Source organism: Corythoichthys intestinalis, chromosome 4 (assembly GCF_030265065.1).
Source record: "Corythoichthys intestinalis isolate RoL2023-P3 chromosome 4, ASM3026506v1, whole genome shotgun sequence".
NCBI classification, from domain to species: Eukaryota; Metazoa; Chordata; class Actinopteri; order Syngnathiformes; family Syngnathidae; genus Corythoichthys; species Corythoichthys intestinalis.
The window spans coordinates 38,769,841-38,792,734 of NC_080398.1; the positions used below are offsets into that span (position 1 = coordinate 38,769,841).

General features: G+C 38.7%; 2 protein-coding genes across 2 annotated transcripts in view; one reads left to right on the plus strand and one right to left on the minus strand.

The window, feature by feature from the left end:
• Window positions 1–6,895, plus strand: part of LOC130915337 (olfactory receptor 6N2-like) — a 42,018-nt gene extending 35,123 nt beyond the window's left edge. Inside the window, exons 3-4 of the mRNA XM_057835297.1 lie at window positions 5,922–6,012; window positions 6,097–6,895. Coding sequence (XP_057691280.1) covers window positions 5,922–6,012; window positions 6,097–6,895 — 890 coding nt within the window. The remainder of the gene's footprint in view (window positions 1–5,921; window positions 6,013–6,096) is intronic.
• Window positions 6,896–16,059: 9,164 nt separating this feature from the next.
• The window catches only part of LOC130915338 (sialic acid-binding Ig-like lectin 14), a 47,930-nt gene continuing 41,095 nt past the window's right edge, over window positions 16,060–22,894 (minus strand). The window contains exon 9 of the mRNA XM_057835298.1: window positions 16,060–16,127. Coding sequence (XP_057691281.1) covers window positions 16,060–16,127 — 68 coding nt within the window. The remainder of the gene's footprint in view (window positions 16,128–22,894) is intronic.

Below are 22,894 nucleotides of genomic sequence, written 5' to 3' on the forward strand. Positions count from 1 at the left end.
TTATCTCACTTTTGAATGGATGTAAAAGATCAAAGCTGGACATAAATGGAGTTAGTGACATAATTTGCTGGATGACACTTAAAGACATTTCTCATAAGCATTCAGTAATGCCCATGATAGTGTCATGTCCTAATTATGACCGTCTTATGACAGCCTTATGACGCCGCTGTCAAATAAAGTGTGACCTATTAACCTAAATAAATAGATAAATCGGCTGCACTGGACAATAAGCCGCAGCTGTCCCCACTGTACAATGGGATACTTACACCAAGAAATATTAACCAGGTAACAATTTATTTGACAGCGACTTCATAAGACCAAATGAACCATCATGAAGCTTTGAACCAATTGGCTGAAAAGCTTCATTGCTTCAAGAATCTTCATTTGGCTATCACTATTCCCTTGAGCGAGACAGTCAACCTCTGCTGCCACCTGCTGTCAACACTGTTGTTGTCCAACATGCTTCCTTGCATCCATTGCAGCACTACAGATGTAAATAACAATCAAAATTCATGTTCTGTGCTAATTATTTCTTCAGTTACTGTTCCAGTTGTTTCATTAATTGCTAGTAGTGGTGTTTCGTAGCACTATATTTGACAGTGGTGCCATAAGACTGTTATTAGACAATCATAAATATGACATGACACTGTCATGAGCATTAATATATGCTTATAACAGATGTCATTTAGTGTTATCTGCCAAATTATCTCACTTTTGAATGGATGTAAAAGATCCAAGCCGGACATAAATAGAGTTAGTGACATAATTTGCCGGATGACACTTACTGACATTTGTCATAAGCATTCAGTAATGCCCATGATAGTGTCATGTCCTAATTATGACCGTCTTATGACAGCCTTATGACGCCGCTGTCAGATTAAGTGCGACCAATTAACCTAAATAAATCAACAAATAAGCTGCACTGGACAATAAGCCACAGCTGTCCTCACAGTATAATGGGATATTTACACCAAAAAATATTAACCCGGTAACAATTTACTTGACAGCGACTTCATAAGACCAAATGAACCATCATGAAGCTTTGAACCAATTGGCTGAAAAGCTTCATTTCTTCAAGAAGCTTCATTTGGCTATCACTATTCCCTTGAGGGAGACAGTCAATCTCTGCTGCCACCTGCTGTCAACACCGTTGTTGTCCAACATGCCTCCTAGCATGAATTGCAGCGCTACAGATGTAAATAATAATCAAAATTCATGTTCTATGCTAATTATTTCTTCAGTTACTGTTCCAGTTGTTTCATTAATAGTTATGGTATTTGGTAACACTTTATTTGACAATGGCATCATAAGACTGTCATTAGACAATCATACAGGTAGTTATGACATGACACTGTGTTCATTAATGAATGCTTATAACATATTTCATTTAGTGTTATCCGGAAAATTATCTCATTTTTGAATGGATGTAAAAGATCAAAGTCGGACATAAATGGAGTTATTGACATAATTGGCCGGATAACGCTTAATATTTTTTTGTCAAACCTCTTAAACTACTGAAATGCAAAGAAAACTGTTTTTGCACAGCTTTTTCTACAACACATCCAAAAACTGATTTTCATTCAAAATTGTGTTTTTTTCAATGATTTGCAAAATAAAAGTTAACTAAAACAGCGATAACCCCAACCTCCATCTCCTACTTTTTATTTTCCCTCATTTCCTCACATACTGAATGCCATATCTCAATTTTAACTACTTAAAAACATAGGATGTATGTTAAAATTGAAGTCAATGTAAACATTTACTTTTTCTTTTCTTTTTTTATAACAAAGATATAAGTAACATTCAGGAAAATACGAATGACTTATATTATGCAGAGTGAAATGGAATATATTTTGATGATTGCGCAAACATTGACTTGTTTTAAATCATAAGGAAATGAATAAGTAGCCTAACATAAATGAACAAATATGCAGATTGTCAGCTAAGATGTTCTAGACCAGAGGTCAGCAACCTTTTTGGTGTGGCGTGCCACTTTCAAATTTTCTTGTCAATCAGTGTGCCACACCAAGATTAATGACGCACATCCAAATTTTTATATCCAACAGAGCTGTAATTTTACTCCAAAGAAAACAACATGAACATACGTTGAAATCTTACAACTACCATTCTTCTTTTCTAATATTTTAGAAAATATTAAAACTTGAGCATCATCTTACGTAAACATATCACACACACACACACAACCCAGCAAGAAAAGGCGAACAAGCGTGATTCTCAGTGCAGGTCTCTCACAGTACAGAGCGGGCTGTTTTAACCTTCAAAGTCAGGCGACTACTTTGTCTTTTTCACTAACAGTGAATTCTATGCACAATTTTAGATTTTATATAACAAATACAAAAGATGACTACCTTAATGTGATCCCTGGCCCTGTTTTCCATGAATTTCATGTTTCGTCTCGTAGTTGCGTTTGACACTTGTTATGCGACACACACACAACGCTCCCGAGGCATAATGCACAGAGCAAGCGGAAGTAACCAGCCAACCAGTTGTTACCGGCACCCCCAAGGGGCCGCTGTCCCCTACAGTATGACCAGCTTACAAGTTAAGCGTAAGAAAAAGAGAGGCAGGGAGCAAGGTGTTGAGAGAGAGTTGTGCGAAGAGCGCCATGAAAAGTGGCTGTGTCCCATGCTGGTTTTAGTTTTGTTAATAAAAGTCTCCAGCAAAATACCATCCAACGTGTCACTGTGTTTTTATACACATCACCACCTCTCTGAAGTAATAAGCACCGGGCGAATCGACGACAACAAGCCACGTTAATCGCCTGTCCACTACACCCTACGGTGCAGAGTTGCAATTACCAAAAAGTGCAATTAGTAACACAGTGTACTTCCGCCAGCTCTCTGATTGCTCGACTTCGTGACGTGTTAGTAGCGTGGGCTGAATTAAACGCGCAGAGAAAAAAAATCCGACAAGCGCAGGAGTCGAGAAATTGGGGAAGAGCTGGAGGTGTGCTCAAAATCAATTATTGCTCGCATATAACGTCACAGGCAGAGTGGGTGAGAGGGGCGGTCCCGTAAAGCCCCTAAATAACAGGGCGCGCAACTGAAAATGCCTTAATTTCCGGTAAAAAGACGCATTGTAAATGGGCTCGCTTCCGCTATCCAAACAGCTAAACATGAAAAGGTTCACACTCCGGATGTTTTCAGTAATCCTTTATGTGTCTCTTTTCTTTTTTATGAAACTAAAACAATGAAAAAATACATGCAATCAGCAACAATGCTGCAAATAACAAAATGCCATCCATATATGCAAACACAATTAGCCTGTATTCAGTAGTTCTTAATTAGAAATATCAAACACATTTCCCCTCAAACATGCAATCTAAAGACAATATAAAGAGTGTAATTCTCAATTTGACAACAAAATACTCACAGACGTTGCTCTAAAGAACACAAATGACACTCAAGTTGTGAGAGTGGAGCTGCCATGTAACACACTGAATCCCATTTGAAGAACTTCCTATTTGCATTTTTCTTCTACTGTTTTAGAACCAATAAATAAAACGGCCACAAGATGGGGCGCTTGAGCAAGTGAAAAAGCTACAACCGACAATGAACATAACACGCATTTTTTTTTTTTTTTTTTTTTTTTTTTTTTTGCCATGCCCTCGCGTGTCACTGGTTAACCCTTCGCGTGCCAGTGCTGACACGCGTGTCATAGGTTGCCGACCCCTGTTCTAGACCTCCCAATCATAGCAAATAAAACTAAATATGATAAATAAGCCTCCTCAACGCTTTCGTTGCTCTTAAAGATTTGATCCATTTTATGTTGCATTGCCCTTTTTTGCATCAATTCAACCACCTTTTTTATTTTTATTTTTTTAATGCTGTTCCAGAAAACATGCACATTTGCACCAATCAGAGCTAACTATCTCTGCTGATCACGTGTATGTCAGCCAATTGAACAGATAAATGAGTCCAGGCGATATGCTTTGCTGCGTGCATTCGCACATTGACGTGACTCATCATCGTCAGACTCGGATAACTGCAGCAGCTGGGGAAACCTCCATGCCGTCCGTGGAATAGAATAAATAATAAATATTGGTGGAAACAGATTACAACAGATATACAAGTGTTAACAACAAGCACTTTATTAGGCTACGTTCATACTACAGGTCTTAATGCACGAATCCGATTTTTTGTCACATCCGTTTTTTTGGCGTGCCCGGTCAGACTGCCTTTATCCATTGAGACCGTTCAAGTATTACGCATGCGCACTAATTCGCGGTCCGACACGTGCTGAGCAAGACGACCCGCATGCGCAGAAGCATCAAAACAAATGACACACGTCATCCGTCATTCCAGGGATGTCATATTTTGCTTTTCAAAAGGAGGACACAAATAACAGACATAAATAATCCCCGTTTAGGCTTATATTCAAAGTTTATATGGATCGATAGCATGCACGCACAGTCCGTGCACGCATACGGGCAGTTTGCCCCGACCTCGGCCGTGTAGGCGATGTTGAAATATTGCTCACTTGGAGCAGAGAGAAAACTGAGCATTCTCAGGCTTATCATCAACCCATTTTTATTTTTTATGACTGTTGTCAAGCTCAGCCCTTCCCCAAAAGCCATGTTCACTGCAAGCTAGGCGCTAATAACGCACAGCGGCACCGCTACGGTAAGCGTCTCTCTCGCTATTTGATGACGTAATTGCTGCATGAAATCCGATTTGGGAGAGTGGACAGTACAGACCGCCGCGACAGTCTGGAAAAATGTGGCCCAGATCGTATTTGAACCACATACAAAAGTGACCCAGATCGGATTTGAAATGGTCCAGTTCTATGCGACTTGTCACGTTCAGACCGTCAAGTTAATGCCTGACTCGAGTCGGAAAAACGCGAGAAAATCGGATTCGTGCATTAAGACCTGTAGTATGAACGTAGCCTTATGCTTGTTGTTAACACTTGTGTATGTAAATCTGATGTTGGTAGATTGTTTTGTTCTTGGAGATGAAATGCATGTGTGGCTGCTTAGCTTTTTTTTTTTTCACATAGCGTTTTGACAGTTACCGTCATATTTTCGGAATCAAAGCACCGTGTACCAGAACAGCATTCCGGCCCTGAATCTTATACCGGAACAGCATTCCGGCCCTGAATCTTTTACCGGAACAGGGCCGGCCCAGCCTATACGCAGACTATGCAGCTGCTTAGGGCCCCTGAGCACTAGAGGGCCCCCAATCTGACAATTGTTTAATTTATATTCTATTTTGTTTACTACAGTTTGCTTTATTTGACTTTTGTGAGTTTTGATACTTGATTACAAGCTTAAAAGAATAAAAGTTCTTCCTTAACTTCTTTCTTTCCTCTTTTAGAAAAAGGTTTGGCGCTATCTACTGTAAGTACTGACAATCATTTGGGGTGAGAAGTTTGAAGTATGCAGTGCAACAAAATCTGATTAATATACAAAATATGGACGTATGGGTGGGATTGCATGTATGGGTTTCACAGTACACTGTGAGGAAATGGTGGGCCAAAAATATGGGCCCCTTTGCATTATTTTGCTTAGGGCCCCCGAATGGCCTGGGCCGGCCCTGTACCGGAACTGCGTTCTGGCCCTGAATCTTATACCGGAACTGCGTTCCTGACCATTCTGGCCCACTTTCACCCCTGCCTTTTAACCCAAATAAATCAACAAATAAGACGCACTGGACTATAAGCCGCAGGTTTCAAAATGGAGGAAGAAAGTAGCGGTTTATGGTCCGAAAATAACGGTATGTGAATTATAGGACTTTTTCATCACTGATCAAGTTCACCCTGACAAGTTGGTGTTCCGCCTCCCGGGGAGTTGAAGGCAACAAAGGGGAGATACGGAACACCTCCTCAACCTGGTGACCAATCGCAAGCCATCATCACCCTGATCACTAACCATAGATGTCTTCTTTATCTTCATCTACAAGCATCCGCAGCAGCACTTAACTCGTGTGGTGTGACGATGGAACGGAACGGAACACGGGTGCTGAGTCTTGGTGGCTTCATAGACATAGACAAGTACAGATATGTTTACTTTGTGTTTTTGGTGGCAGTCTACATTCTCATCATATGCTCTAATTTTATCATTATTTATGTCATCAGGATTCACCGGAACCTTCATGAACCAATGTACATTTTCATTGCAGCTTTGTCTCTCAACTCACTTTTCATCAGCACTACTATCTACCCTAAACTCATTGTGGATGTCTTGTCTCATCAGCAGAGCGCTTTTTACTCCGTGTGTTTGTTACAGGTTCAGATTTTCTACAGTTTGGCTGCCGCTGATTTAATGTTGTTGTCAGAAATGGCTTATGACAGATACGTGTCCATCTGTAAGCCACTGCAATACGCATCCCTAATGAGTAAAACCCGTGTCTGCATTTTCTTGGCTTTGGCCTGGTTTCTGCCTGCCTGTCATGTGTCGGTGTCAGTGATTATTCAGTCCAAACAAGAACTTTGTAGTTTCATTTTAGGGGGGATTTTTTGCAATACTACAATTGTTAAGATTCACTGCACGACGCCGACATCTCTGATGGTGTGGGGTTTTATTGTTATAATGGACATGGCTCTCGTACCCGTGCTGTTTATCCTCTTCACGTATATAAAGATATTCACAGTGGCGTTTCGCAGCCAAGGAGAAATTCGGACAAAAGCCATCGATACGTGTTTACCCCACTTGATTGTTTTAATCCTCTTCGCCTGTTTGATTGTCTTTGATGTCATGATAGGAATTTTGGAGACGGAGCTTCCAAAACTTTTGCGACTGATCATGACTCTGCTTATATTAGTGTGCAGTCCAATGTTTAATCCGATTATATACGGTTTAAAGATGAAAGAAATCTTGAAACACATCAAGAAATTGTTGTCGTGTTGCAATCATGTTGAAATGATCCAAAAATAGCCAGGGTGTGTTTCAATCAAGGGCGTAGGTTTGCATAAGGGACGGTAGGGAGAAAACACTTGCAAGTTTTCAGGATGCTCAAATTGTCGCCACCAACTTTTAAGCAACCTTATTTGCGTTTTATAATGACTTCTGTTATATTGGTCATTTAGATTGTCTTCCAATATGTTTTAGTTGTTGTAAATGACCCCAACATTATAAGTGAAGTATTTTCATTATTTTTACTTGCTGAATGTGCCTAATTTTTTTCCTCCTAAATGCTCTCACATACACACACAGACACACACACACTTTAGATATCAGAAATGTTAGTGATATTATAAGTTTTGTAAGAAATGTAAAAAGACGTCAATGTTGTGGAAGTGGTGAACACACCACTAATTTTGCTACTGAAAGTCTGACCTGCATCAGAGTTGGCATACTATTAAATTGTGTGAACTTTCTAACCTGCAAAAACTCGAGTAGAAAGCTACTTAGAGAGAAGTGACCTCCTGTATTTTTTTTCTACTGTTAATGTTAATTAATCTGTGAGAAATGTAGTGAACCGAGGTTAACCCAATCCTCAGTAAATGTTACTTTTTTATTTTAATTATTTATTTATTTTTATGTTATTTATGTGGTTGTAAATCAGCCCACAGGAGCTTTCTTTTCTTTTTTTTTAATTATTTTTTTAGTTTTGCTGTGCTTGTGGACAAAAGCAGTAGTGTTTTACCTGAAGGATGGCTCCATTTTTATTCATTTTTGGGTAACACTTTACATTTGGGGTCCCATAATTAACATTAGTTCATGCATTTTTAGACAATAACTAATGTTTAAGTAACATTACAATAATTCATATAATCCCTTATCTAACATGTATTAATACATTAATTAACACTAGTTAATGCATTAGTTAATGCATAACCAGACAGTAACTAATGGTTTGGTAAAATAAAATAAAAAAATACATATAACAGTTTACTTAACATTAATTCACATATACATTAGTGCATTAATAAATAGTTAGTAATGTATACTGGTACTAGTAAGCGAATATGTTATTTTAAAATGAGAAATATTGCTCTTTGAGTCCTTGGGTGTTGCGAACCTAACTTTAAGTATGGTATTATTTCACGTTAACGTACCTTATAAATATTACTTAATCTTAATTAACCATTACTGAATGCTTTTTGGACCCTTATTGTAAAGTGTAGCACGTGTGTCCCTTAACTAAGAAATTATAAATAGGGCTGTCAAACGATTAAAAATTTTAATCGAGTTAATTACAGCTTAAAAATTAATTAATCGTAATTAATCGCAATTAATCGCAATTCAAACCATCTATAAAATATGCCATATTTTTCTGTGAATTATATATATATTCTGTAAAATAAATTGTTGGAATGGAAAGATAAGACACAAGATTGATATATACATTCAACATACGGTACATAAGGACTGTAGTGGGCATTTCATTCTACTGTCATTTAAATCTGTCTATGCTGTCCTCACGCCGAAGCGTCTACTTTTTCCAAAGCTAGACAGCTAGTGAACGACGCCTTAATAATCTGACTTCTTCCTTTTTCATCTGATTTATTGATAAAATGGCCTCAAACCATTGTCCTCTTTAGACCGTCGTAAAGCTACAAAAAAAAAGTACACAAGCATTGCATCAGCAACAACGTTAGCTTAGCACGCTATACAGGTTAACTAAACATAAACAAAAAGCGTCTCATACAAAAAATATAACATTTCGCTTATTAACATAATATGTACATTCTTTACAACAACCATACTTACGGACAAATCTTGTCCAAGGATCATATAAGCACAACAGAGGCGGGCTGCAGCCAGATTCTCTTGTATAGAACTGGCAAGAAAAAAGTAAACCATGTCGCAAAGCGACCACAAGAGTTCGCTGTTAGACAGCATAAAAAGCCTTGCTGTAAACCTACCAAAAGGCAGAATACTGTCTGAATGGGACATGTGCGTTAATTGCGTCAAATATTTTGACGTGATCAATTTAAAAAATTAATTACCGCGCGTTAACGCGTTAATTTTGACAGCCCTAATAATCTATAAATGCTTAAGTTCTCACCTTAACCTTTATTAACCATTACTGAATGCTTTTTGGACCCATATTGTAAAATGTAGCACATTTGTCCATTAACTTAGAAATTATAAATGCTTAAGTTCCCCCCTTAACCTTTATCAACCATTACTGAATGCTTCTTGGACCCTTATTGTGTAACACATGTAACCCTTGGGGTGCAGATAAGATGAACAATGAATAGTTCAAATGAATGAATTTGAAGCAATCACAACCAAAGACTTGTATATATTTTATTGAAACAATAAAACGTTCTTAGAGATGACATTTTAATTTCAACATTTGTTTTCAATAATATATGTACAAGTCTTTTGTTGTGTTTGCTTTAACTTCGTTCATTTGAAGTTTTAAACTATTCATGGTTCATCTTATCTGAACCCCAAGGGTTACATGTGTTACACATTACAATAAGGGCATCCAGTAATATATAATTATTGCTAAGGGGAGGAACTTAAGCATTTATAATTTCTTACTTAAGGGACACGTGTGCTACACTTTACAATAAGGGGCCAAACCATATTCAGTTATAGTTAACTATGGTTAATTGATACTTATGAGGCACGTTAATGTTAAATAATACCATACCTAAAGTTGGGGTTGCAGCACCCAAGGACTCACAGGGTAATGTTCCTCAATTTGAAATAATATATTAATTTACTCATATAAGTATACATTATAACTGTGAATTATTGCATTAATGTATATGCGAATTAATGTTAAGTCATGTATTATATATATATATTAGGGCTGTCAAAATTATCGCGTTAACGGGCGTTAATTATTTTTTTAAATTAATCACGTTAAAATATTTGACGCAATTAACGCAGATGTCCCGCTCAGATAGATTTAAATGACAGTACAGTGAAACGCTCCCTTGTTGTTATGGAGTTTTTCCGCCCTCTGCTGGCGCTTGGGTGAATGACCATCTCGCATATTGCCTCAAACAGATTATTACAATGAGGCCGTTTATGGACATTAAGAGTGAAGAGAATGCCACCGGCCGCTTGGGGGCAGCGCCGTTCCATACTCATGTTATTTCTTCTCAACGTGGGAGAATTAGTAGTTGTGAGACATTTATGCTGTATTCACAATGCAATGCAAATTGCTATTTGTGCTCCACACATATTTCGGTAAGTTTTCTTTCTTTTAGTGGCAATTATGTGTCTCTTGTTGTATTTTGGGTAAGATATGTGCAGATATATATCTTATAAAGACGAGTGGACACAGGCGTTCTTTGGACCGCGCCGTTTATTGGCAACTCCTTCCTAACAAACATACAGTGGGGAGAACAAGTATTTGATACACTGCCAATGGGTTTCCCACTGTAAGTATCGTTTAGTGAAAGCAAAACAAAAATAATATTCCTATCTCTCCAAAAAAAAAAAAAAAAATGTTCACATAAAGAAAAGCACTTCAGTCTATAGTAATGAGGTCCTATTCTGACACGCAGTTAAACAACAATGCAAAATAAACTGGCATTCCATATCAAAATAGCTATGCAAAATACACGTAAAACTTAGACTTTGGTCACTCTATTTTTATTATTGTTATTTTTATTCTTATTATTATATTAACTCTACTTTTGATTGAACATTTTACAAATTTTATTAAAACGAAAACATGAAGAGGGGTTTTAATATAAAGTTACTATAACTTGTAACTATAACATTTATCGTTTAAGAACTACAAGTCTTTCTATCCGTGGATCACTTTAACAGAAAGAATGTTAATGCCATTTGTGGATTTATTGTCACAATAAACAAATACAATACTTATGTACAGTATGTTGTAAGTATATATCCGTCGTGTGTCTTTCCATTCCAACAATAATTTACAGAAAAATATGGCATATTTTAGAGCTGGTTTGAATTGCGATTAATTGTGATTAATTACGATTAATTAATTTTTAAGCTGTAATTAACTCGATTAAAAATTTTAATCGTTTGACAGCCCTAATATATATATATATATATATATATATTTTTTTTTTTTTTAAATTCTACCAAACTATTGGTTACTGTCTGGTTACGCATTAACAAATGCATTAACTAATGTTAATTAAGGGACCCTTATTGTAAAGTGTTACTCATTTTTGTTATTCCCAGACAAAGAAGTTTTTTTTGTTTTGTTTGTTTGTTTCTTTATTTAGACATTGTTGAGTGGTCTTAAGACAAATGTTTATTTATTTATTTTAATTTTTTTTTTTTTTTTTGCATTCCTGGATAGTTAAGAGATTATAAACAATCTTGTGCTTATTGTGTATGTTAATATAATTCAAGTTATGTTCAAATAATGCAATTTAAATTTGCTAAAAAAAAATCCAGACTTTTTTTCTGGAAGTTTTCAAAATGTTTCTATTGTAATTTTATAAACAAAGGTTTGAATTGAACGGTGTAGGCTGAACCAATACACTTAAAGTTAGTATAAGTCAATACAGATTTATTTTACATCAAAAACTGTACACGCACGTTATGCCATATTGTCCCTACCAATGTTGAGCCCAAAACTACAGTACTCCGTTGGTTTCAATTAATTTAACTAAATCTTTCAGAGCCATTGAGGGCAACAAGTTCAAATGGATCAGACATCTATCGCCGTCAATGGCAGCGAATTTTTGAATAAAATCTACAATACAGGTATAAGTGAGCCTCCTTACCGCTACACTTCAGTTGTCCTCTCGTCTTCGCCTGTTTCAAGTGTCCTTCCAACTAGCGGAACATGTAATCCAATAATGGGTAAGCTGTTTAAGTACAAACGTGCACGTGCAATCATGTGAGGACATTATTTTAACACAGTATCTACCTGTAATCTTGTTGGTCATCGGACACTCCATTAGGTACACCTGCAAACTCTAATGGTTGGGAAATTTTTGACAAACCAAAAAAGTGAAAATGTGTGTTATGGTGGTGCATTAATCAATCATTTTGATAGTAATAATGATGCATTATTATACTTTAATCAGTTTTTTTCAACACACCACAATATTGTTATAAATGATAGGCCTATATGTCTACATTCAAGTTTCAAAATATGAACATATTTGGCTACAAATTATATATTAAAAAAAAAAAAAACATTTCATCAACACTTGGAAAATTAAAACTATTATTACTAAGCCATGAAACAGTATTAATGAAATAATTCATCATGATTTTTCATTACTCTAAAAAAGTATAATGTATATGTGCTTATACAGTGGGGCAAATAAGTATTTAGTCAACCACTGATTGTGCAAGTTCTCCCACTTGAAAATATTAGAGGCCTGTAATTGTCAACATGGGTAAACCTTAACCATGAGAGACAGAATGTGGAAAAAAAAACAGAAAATCACATTGTTTGATTTTTAAAGAATTTATTTGCAAATCATGGTGGCAAATAAGTATTTGATCAATACCAAAAGTTCATCTCAATACTTTGTTATGTACCCATTGTTGGCAATAACGGAGGCCAAATGTTTTCTGTAACTCTTCACAAACTTTCACACACTATCGCTGGTATTTTGGCCCATTCCTCCATGCAGATCTTCTCTAGAGCAGTGATGTTTTGGGGCTGTCGTTGGGCAACACGGACTTTCAACTCCCTCCTCACCCCGTGGCGTCAAAATGATAACAAGAACGATTAGCAAAAATGCCAGAACCACACGGGGGGACCTAGTGAATGACCTACAGAGAGCTGGGACCACAATCATAAAGGCTACTATTAGTAACACAATGCGCCGCCAGGGACTCAAATCCTGCACTGCCAGACATGCCCCCCTGCTGAAGAAAGTACACGTCCGGGCCCGTCTGCGGTTCGCTAGCGAGCATTTGGATGATCCCGGAGAGGACTGGGAGAATGTGTTAAGGCCTGTACGTGTACTTTCTTCAGCATGGGACACCTCTGGCAGTGCAGGATTTGAGTCCCTGGCGGCGCATTGTGTTACTGATACTAGCCTTTGTTACTGTGGTCCCAGCTCTCTGTCGGTCATTCACTAGGTCTCCCCGTGTGGTTCTGGGATTTTTGCTCACTGTTCTTGTTATCATTTTGACGCAGGGTGAGGACTGAGTTGAAAGTCCGTGTTACCCAACGAAAGCCCCAAAACATCACTGCTCTAGAGGAGATCTGCATGGAGGAATGGGCCAAAACACCAGCAACGGTGTGTGAAAAGCTTGTGAAGAGTTACAGAAAACGTTTGGCCTCCATTATTGCCAACATAGGGTACATAACAAAGTATTGAGATGAACTTTTGGTATTGACCCAATACTTATTTTCCACCATGATTTGCAAATAAATTATTTAAAAATCAAACTGTCGTTTTCAGTTTTTTTTTTTCACACATTCTGTCTCATGGTTATGGTTTACCCATGTTGACGATACAGGCCTCTAATATTTTCAAGTGGGAGAACTTGCACAATTAGTGGTTGACTAAATACTTATTTGCCCCACTGTATTTTATAAGCTCTTCAGTGTGATGAAATAAAAAATAATAAAACATGTTTAAAAAAAAGTTTCAAAAATGTCATCATATACATTACAGTTATACAGCGTAAAAAGAAATCACATAACGGCAGGCGATGGCGATGCGACGGAATTTAGTGTGCAAAATCTACAACATATTATCAGTTTAAAGTACCTATGACATTCAAAAGCATGTTTTTTTTATATTTCACGTAATATTTTATGCATGAAAAAAACTGACTTCCGGCTCGTCTCGCATTGGGGATGAATGCCAATGTGACGTCACCTGGGTCAGCATCTCACAATACAGCATTGCTTTATAGCATGCAGCTGGACCGCGGACTCAGCTGATTTTTATTTATTTTCACATCACGCCAGTCAAATGTGCTGCAGGGTTTTGTTGCTGCACCAAGGAGAGGCGTGTGAGCTTTTTTGAGTTTCAAAAGGTTCCCATTCACCCCGAGATTGGCCAAAACAAGTCCGACAACTGTGGGACCATTGGACTTACGAGGAAGTCAGTAAACATTGTGTTTTGTAATATGTTAAATACTGTACTGGGATCATGGGACACATTTTAATGCGGAGGTGGCTTGCATTGTCAGCCACAAAATGCAACTGAGAATGCCACTTGGCCGACGGCGGCAGCTTGTCGCACACTCCCCACGGTCCTCTTCGCTTGACCGCCGGAAGAGCACTACACTCGGCTTATTGCCCTCTTCATGTGTCCGGTGTTCTATCAAATTTTGGACTCCGTCCGAAATTGCAACTTTGTGTTAAAAATGGCCGCGAATACAGTGATTACAAAGTAAACGCTACAAACTTTCTTTAAATAAAGGAATATTTTCTCACGTTTGATGATGAGCGGACTTGTAGAAAAGTTCTCAGACACATCCTGCCATGTTAGCTGCACACAACAACTGCACACCGCTCTTTCACTGTTTACGTTCGCCGTGCAGTTAAGCATTAATTTACGCCATATTCGTGTTGAACATGTATGCTTACAATGTTACTTGTTAATTTAGCACCTGTGGATAACATTGAGAGTCCAACTGAATGTAAAAGAGGGCTTATTCACAACCACAACAGCTTTAGGAGCAAAACATTATAAGGGTGCAAAATTTGGCAGAATATCGGTCTCTTTTTCCCATGTTTTTCTCTTTAACTGTTCTTCCACATCTTTACCACTGAATTTGGCATTTTGGTAGGTTTAGCTCCGTAAACATCTCGTTCGTACACTATTTTTATGCATTTACTATTGGGGACAAACGGGAGTTGACCCGCCTCGCAACAATTGCTAACGTCGTGCATATTAATGAGCAAAGGTGACGTATTGCTTGCAGTACACCATTTGTACCCTTTGTTGGCAATAACGGAGGCCAAACGTTTTTTGTAACTCTTCACAAGCTTTTCACAAACTGTTGCTTGTACTTTGACCCATTCCTTCATGCGGATCTCCTCTAGAGCAGTGATGTTTTGGGGCTGTCGTTGGGCAACACAGACTTTCAACTCCCTCCACAGATGTTCTATGGGGTTGAGATCAGGAGACTGGCTAGGCCACTCCAGCACCTTGAAATGCTTCTTATGAAGCCACTCCGCGGTTGCCCTGGATGTGTGTTTGGGATCATTGTCATGCTGAAAGACCCAGCCACGTCTCATCTTCAATGCCCTTGCTGACGGAGGGAGATTTTCACTCAAAATCTCTCGATGCATGGCCCCATTCATTCTTTCCTTTACACAGATCAGTCGTCCTGGTCCCTTTGCAGAAAAAAACAGCCCCAAAGAATGATGTTTCCACCCCCATGCTTCATAGTGGGTATGGTGTTCTTCGGATACAATTCAGTATTCTTCTCCCCCAAACACGAGAACCTGTGTTTCTACCAAAATGTTCTGTCTTGGTTTCATCTGACCATAACACATTCTCCCAATCCTCTTCTGGATCATCCAAATGCTCTCTAGCGAACCGCAGAAGCGTCTGGACGTGTACTGGCTTCAGCAGGGGGACACGTCTGGCAGTGCAGGATTTGAGAACCTGGCGGCGTATTGTGTTACTGATAGTAGCCTTTGTTACTGTGGTGCCAGCTATCTGTAGGTCATTGACTAGGTCCCCCCGTGTGGTTCTGGGATTTTTGCTCACCGTTCTTGTATCATTTTGACGCCACGGGGTGAGATCTTGCATGGAGCCCCAGATTGAGGGAGATTAGAAGTGGTCTTGTATGTCTTCCATTTTCTAATAATTGCTCCCACAGTTGATTTCTTTACACCAAGCGTTTTACCTATTGCAGATTCAGTCGTCCCAGCCTGGTGCAGGTCTACAATTTTGTCTCTGAAATGATTTGTGTTTTTCATTGCAAGCAAAATAAACCAAGATATTACTATCAAAGCATTTGTAATTGCAGTCATTTTCTAGGTGAAATTGAGCATTTTTTGACAGAATTGCAGGGGTGCCAATACTTTTGGCCAGCACTGTAAGACTTCAAATTCAAGTTCAGCCTGACAAGTCGGCGTTCCGCCTTCTGGGGAGTTGGAGGTAACAAAGGGAAGCTACGGAACACCTCCTCAACCTGGCGACCAATCGCAAGCCATCATCACCCTGATCACTAACTGTAGATGTCTTCTTTATCTTTATCTACAAGCATCCTCAGCAGCACTTGACTCGTGTCTTGTCACGATGGAGCGGAACGGAACACAGGTGCTGAGTCTTGATGGCTTCATAGACACAGACAATTACAGATATGTTTACTTTGTGTTTTTTGTGGCAATGTACGTTGTCATTATATGCTCTAATTGTATCATTATTTATGTCATCAGGATTCACCGGACCCTTCATGAACCAATGTACATTTTCATTGCAGCTTTGTCTCTGAACTCGCTTTTATTCAGCACTTCTATCTACCCTAAACTCATTGTGGATGTCTTGTCTCATCAGCAGAGCGCTTCTTACTCCGTGTGTTTGTTACAGATTTATATTTTCTACAGTTTGGCTGGTGCTGATTTATTGTTGTTGTCAGGAATGGCTTACGATAGATACGTGTCCATCTGTAAGCCACTGCAGTACACATCTCTGATGGGTAAAACCCGTGTCCGCATTTTCCTGGGTTTGGCCTGGTTTCTGCCTTCCTGTCATGTGTCGGTGTCAGTGATTGTTCGGTCCAAACAAAAACTTTGTAGTTTCTCTTTAGGGGGGATTTTTTGCAATAGTACAATTTCTAAGATTCACTGCACGACGCCGATGTCTGTGGTTGTGTTGGGTTTTATTGTTCTCATAAACATGGCTGTCATACCTGTGCTGTTTATCCTCTTCACTTATATAAAAATATTTGCCGTGGCATTTGGTAGCCACAGAGAAACTCAGACAAAAGCCATCGATACGTGTTTACCCCACTTGATTGTTTTAATCCTCTTCTCCTGTTTACTTCTCTTTGATGTGATTATAGGGATTTTGGAGACGGAGCTTCCAAAAATTTTGCGACTGATCATAAGTCTGCAAATATTAGTGTGGAGTCCGTTGTTCAATCCGATTATATATGGTTTAAAGATGAAAGAAATCTCAAAACACATCAAGAAATTCCGGTTGTGTTGCGATCATGTTTAAATGATCAAAAAATAGCAAGGTTGTCTTTCAATGTGTTGAACTTGGCGCCGAATTGTCATGTTGCAGTGCCATTGACGGCGAGAAGTTCAAACGGATCGGACGTCTATCGCTGTCAATGGTAGTGAATTATTAGATCAAATCCACAAAACAGACTGAACTGCAGCTGTCCTCTCGTCTTTGTCCGTCTCAAGTGTCCTTCCAACTAGCGGAACCTGTATTCCAATAATGGGTAATCTGTTTAAGTACAAACGTGCACGTGCAATCATGTGAGGATGTTATTTTAACACAGTATCTACCTGTAATCTTGTTGGTCATCGGACACTCCATTAGGTACACCTGCAAACTCTAATAGAATGGTTGGAAATATTTGACAAATCAAAAATAAAAGTGTGTGTTATGGTGGTGTGTTAATCTATTATTTTGACTGTACTAATGATGCGTTATTATACTTTAATCACTTGTCCCAACATGCCAGAACACTGTTGTAAATGATATACACTGTATATCTACATTCACAAGTGTTCAAAATATGTAGATATTTGGACACAATTTTTTTTTTAACGAAAAAGAACAGTTCTTCAACACTTTGAAAATAAAATTGTTACTAATAAACCATGAAAGAGTATTAATGCAATCATTTGTCATGATTTTTCATTACTCTAAAAAAAGATATCTTGTATATGTGCTTATATTTTATAAGCTTTTCAGTGTGATGAAATAAAAGTAATAAAACATGTTTTAAAAAAAGTTTCAAAAATGTCATAATATACATCATTACAGTTTATTCCCAATCTATGGTTCCTTTAGGAGGATCTTTGTTGACCTATTTTCACTGCATGCACAGCTGGTTGTGTGGTAAGAAATCCCATAACGGTAGGCGATGGAGACGTGACGAAATTTTCGAGCGAAATCTCCAAAATTTTAACACTTTAAGGTCGGAGGACTGGAGATTTAGAGAGACGCCAAAATCGAATTTAACATCCTATGTCTTTTGTGAAGCTTCACTGGCTGCTGCACGTCTTCAGAGATGGGCTTTGTTGTTATCAGCTCACTCATACGACATCAAGTATCGTAAATCTGATTTGCATTGCAATGCTGATGAACTTTCGAGGTTGCCGCTTCCTGTCACAAAACATGAAAATTCTGACCCTGAAAGACCTGTTAGTCAACCTATTAAAAGTCCACGTCCACTCCACGTATTATTTTGAATCAGATGCACTTGAAGTTCAAAAGAAAGCAATCGGGATTATCCATAAAGCCCCTTATAGAGCTCACACAAATGAGCTATACATCAAATTTAAGTTTTTAAAATGTTATGATTTGATACATTTCAAAACTGTCCAGATGATGTACAAGGAGCATACAAATTGTCTCCCGCATAACTTACAAATTCGCTTCCAAGCCATCAAATTATGATTTAAGAGGGGACAACGTGTTTAACTATAGCCATGCAAGAACCGCTTTAAAATCATTTTCGATTCCAATCATTGCGGCCCGCCTCTGGAATGCTCAAGACCCCGCAGTGACTAACACGGGGACCCTAGCAGCCTTTAAAGCGATCCTCTATTTTTGAGACAAGTAATTCTTAAAAGATAAATGTTAGTATGAGTTATAATTAGAGATGTCCCAATCGATCGGCATCCCGATCGATCGGGTCCGATCACGTCATTTTCAAACTATCGGAATCGGCGAAAAAAATATCGGACATGCCTTTTTTTAATATATATATATTTTTTAATTAAATCGTTTTCTAATTGTATTTAACACAGACATAATATGTTACACTCATCCAGAGTCTTTGGTTTAGGCTTAAGGTAGGGTTATCAAATATATCCCATTAACGGCGGTAATTAATTTAAAAAAATTTTTTTTAACACAATTAACGCATGCGCTGCACGACCCACTCACGCATTGTCACGTTCAATCTGTAATGGTGCCGTTTTACATATATATAGAGCTAAAAGGCAGCGTAAAATGAGTAGAGTGAATTTTGGCAGCCTTTGGAGCCTTTTTTTAATCGGCTAAAGCCTTACAATCCCTCTCCCTTCGATTAGAAATATCGTGGGAAGCAATGTGGGGAAGAAGTAATTGATCTTTTTCTTAACACCCTATATCAGGGGTCCCCAACCTTTTTTGCACCACGGACCGATGCTATTTGGGTCTTTTTTTTCACGGACCGGTGTTCTGACAAATTTTGCAACCCATCAAAAATTGCAACGATGCGGTTCTGCGCATGCGCGTAACGTTAAACATAGCCGCAAAATGCGCAAATGCAGCGATTCCAAAGTAAACACTACAAACTTTCTTGAAAGAAAGGAATATTAACTTACGTTTGGTCATGGAAGGACTTGTAGAAAAGTTCTCCTCAGATTCATCCTGCCATGTAAGCTGCACACAACAGCTGCACACCGCGCTCACCATTAACGACTTCGCCTTGTCGTTAAACATTTATTAAGAAGCCCGCTTCACAAAGATACGATGTTGGAAATTGTAGCAGGGTTTTCAATGCTCTTGGCGCGATGTCAGGATATTCCAGAATGACTTTAATCCAGAACCTCGGTAGAGTTGTTGTCTCGAATGTACGTTTAATAAGGTCCCCGTCATTTGCGATCCCTCTGTTTATTCACAAACGGGTCACGAATCCACTCCTTCGCAGTTCGTGGGTCTTCGAGATTGTAGGCTCGTCAGGTGCCCTTTTCGCCGTAAAAATATCCTTTTCGCCGTAAAAATATCTCCAAAGACGTCTGTTTTCTAGTTATCTTCGCTCGTGTGGGGGCTAATTATTTCCGGGAACAAATGTGCTGCGCCCGCGGCCTAATAATACATTATTATCGAGGACAAGCGCACATAGATATATTATATACACAAACAAGATGTACTGCAAGCAGTCCAATCAAAGGACTTCTATGACAACATTGTAATCTATCCCGTAGTATTATATCTAGAATAGACAGAGATATTGGTGTGTTAAGCCCGCACAGGGTTAATTCGGCCAGAATGCGGTCGATATTAAATTATTATTTCTGAGCGGCCCGGTAGCAAATGCGCCACGGACCGGTCCGTGGCCCGGCAAATGGGGACCCCTCCCCTATATCATTTCCCAATGCAGAGAAGATATATCAATTGGTACCACTACGCACAGTCATGGTTGCACTTCCCATCATGCATTTGGGCAGAACAGTTAAATGGCTACAGTATCATTTACTGAAAGCTCAACAAATACACTAGATGGCAATATTTAGTCACAATATACAAAGTCACATTTATTCTTTAAGAATTACAAGTCTTTCTATCAGTGGATCCCTCTCACAGAAAGAATGTTAATCATGTAAATGCCATTTTGAGGATTTATTGTCATAATAAACAAATGCAGTATTTATGTACTGTATGTTGAATGTATATATTCGTCCAAGTTTTAGTCATTTTTTTCTTAATGCATTGCCAAAAGGTTTATGATCGGGAAAAATTATCAGGAATGATTGGAATTGAATCGGGAGCACAAAAAAAAAAAAGCAATCGGGATCGGCAGATACTCAAACTAAAACGATCTGGATCAGATCGGGAGCAAAAAAACATGATTGGAACAACCCTAGTTATAATCATTTGATATTAAAACCCCTCTTAATTTTTTTGTTTTAATAAAGTTCGTAAAATTATTTTAAGTGATAGGTCGCCATTCTTGTTACGTCGCAGTGCGTGACGTCACCGGGCCCGTTGCCGAAATTCCAGCTTGTCACTCGTTAGCTTTCCCAACATGTCGTCGGTTCTACCCTTTCTATTTGAACCAGATCTGAAAAGTGAAGAGCAGGACAGCACTGTCGGCCGTTCACAAGACGAGCTTCAGGGAAAATGCGTGCAGCAAGTACCTGATAAGACAAAAGTCTCAATGACAACAGAGCGAGAGTGTATCCTGTTGGGAACTCTGGTTTTATTAGCAGATATTCAAGGTAAGCATATTGCGTTTTACTTATCCCAATAAAATTATGTAGATTGTTAGCATCCAGAGCTGTCGTGTGCTTTACATACAATGCATTCCTTGTCTAATCCATGTCTACCACGCGTGGTAGCTAGGATACGTGTATAAAAGTACCAAAAAGGGGAGAATCTTCCACCTATGCACATTTATTCACAAAAAATAATATTTCCACCTTGACCACTTTTCACTCAGGAGCTCAGCAGTACGCAAACACGCGTTCCCTTGACGAACTCCAACATTGTTGTAAGGTCCATGTCAGAGTCACTGTCGTCACTGTAGCGTGCCATAGTGCTTTAATTATTTGGTATGATTTGGGGAAAACTCCCACGAAGGATAGTCAACACAAAAGATAGCAATAGTAATCCAAATCCGCGTTTTTTACTCCCTCTAACATCCAGGAATTAGACCGATCCCATGGCAATGTTGCAGCCGCGATCAGGCCATCGATTCCACAAAATAGACTGATCCGAAAAGCCGCTGTGGGACCGACGAATAAAAAAAATAGACAGATCCGAAACCAATATTGCAGACGCGGTGGGACCGTCGGATCCAGAAAATAGACGGATCCCTTACTTGACTGATGATCCAGGAAAAATGTTCGGGCGCCAGTTGTAACGCGTGGTGGGTAGGATACGTGCATACAGGGACCAAAAAGGGGAAGAAGCTTCCACTTATGCACATTTATTCACTAAAAATAATAATTCCACCTTGACCACTCACTTCACTCCCCTAGTTTCCATTTGACTGGACATTGCATCCAAAAGCAGCACATCGTGGCATTTTACTTTGCGAGTTTAGGCAGCAATTAGCAATTGTTGAACACGCTACACATTTGGAAAGATCCCAATGACGTCATCACTGCGAGCCCGCAAACCATGGCGCCAACTAACGGTCAAAATATGTAGTAAATAATATAAAATATTGCCATTGATTTAACATTTTATGTGTTTCTAACATATTTTAGTACAAGAGAACAATTGTGGTTTATTAGAGCCTAAATGTATTTCAGGTAGAGGATCACTTTAAGAAAACATATAAAGAACTTACTCTAAACAGTTATAGAGTCTGACCTCTAGCATGGATGAGAACTGTACAAGATTCAAAATCAGGGCGTTAAGCCAGACACACAAACACTACATAGTGTTCCTATAACAAAAAGTGGAGGAAAAGGAGAGACAAAAGATAAAGTGAGACATAACACGCCTCAATAATCAGCTCTGTCGCAACGACCTTGGTACCTTGGATTTTCTCAACAATGCGACCGACATCGAGCTAACGCCCATGTCCGGCCAACACTTTCACGTCTGGATTTACGGAGGAATACAGTGGGGCAAATAACTATTTAGTCAACCACCAATTGTGCAAGTTCTCCTATTTGAAAAGATTAGAGGGGCCTGTAATTGTCAACATGGGTAAACCTCAACCATGAGAGACAGAATGTGTAAAAAAAAAAAAACAGAAAATCAAATTGTTTGATTTTTAAAGAATGTATTGCCAAATTAGACTGGAAAATAAGTATTTGGTCACCTACAAACAAGCAAGATTTCTGGCTGTCAAAGAGGTCTAACTTCTTCTAACGAAGTCTAATGAGGTCTAACGAGGCTCCACTCGTTACCTGCACTAATGGCACCTGTTTTAACTCGTTATCGGTATAAAAGACACCTGTCCACAAGCTCAGTCAGTCAAACTCCAAACTCCACTATGGCCAAGACCAAAGAGCTGTCGAAGGACACCAGAGACAAAATTGTAGACCCGCACCAGGCTGTGAAGACTGAATCTGCAATAGGTAAAACGCTTGGTGTAAAGAAATCAACTGTGGGAGCAATTATTACAAAATGGAAGACGTACAAGACCACTGATAATCTCCCTCGATCTGGGGCTCCATGGAAGATCTCACCCCGTGGC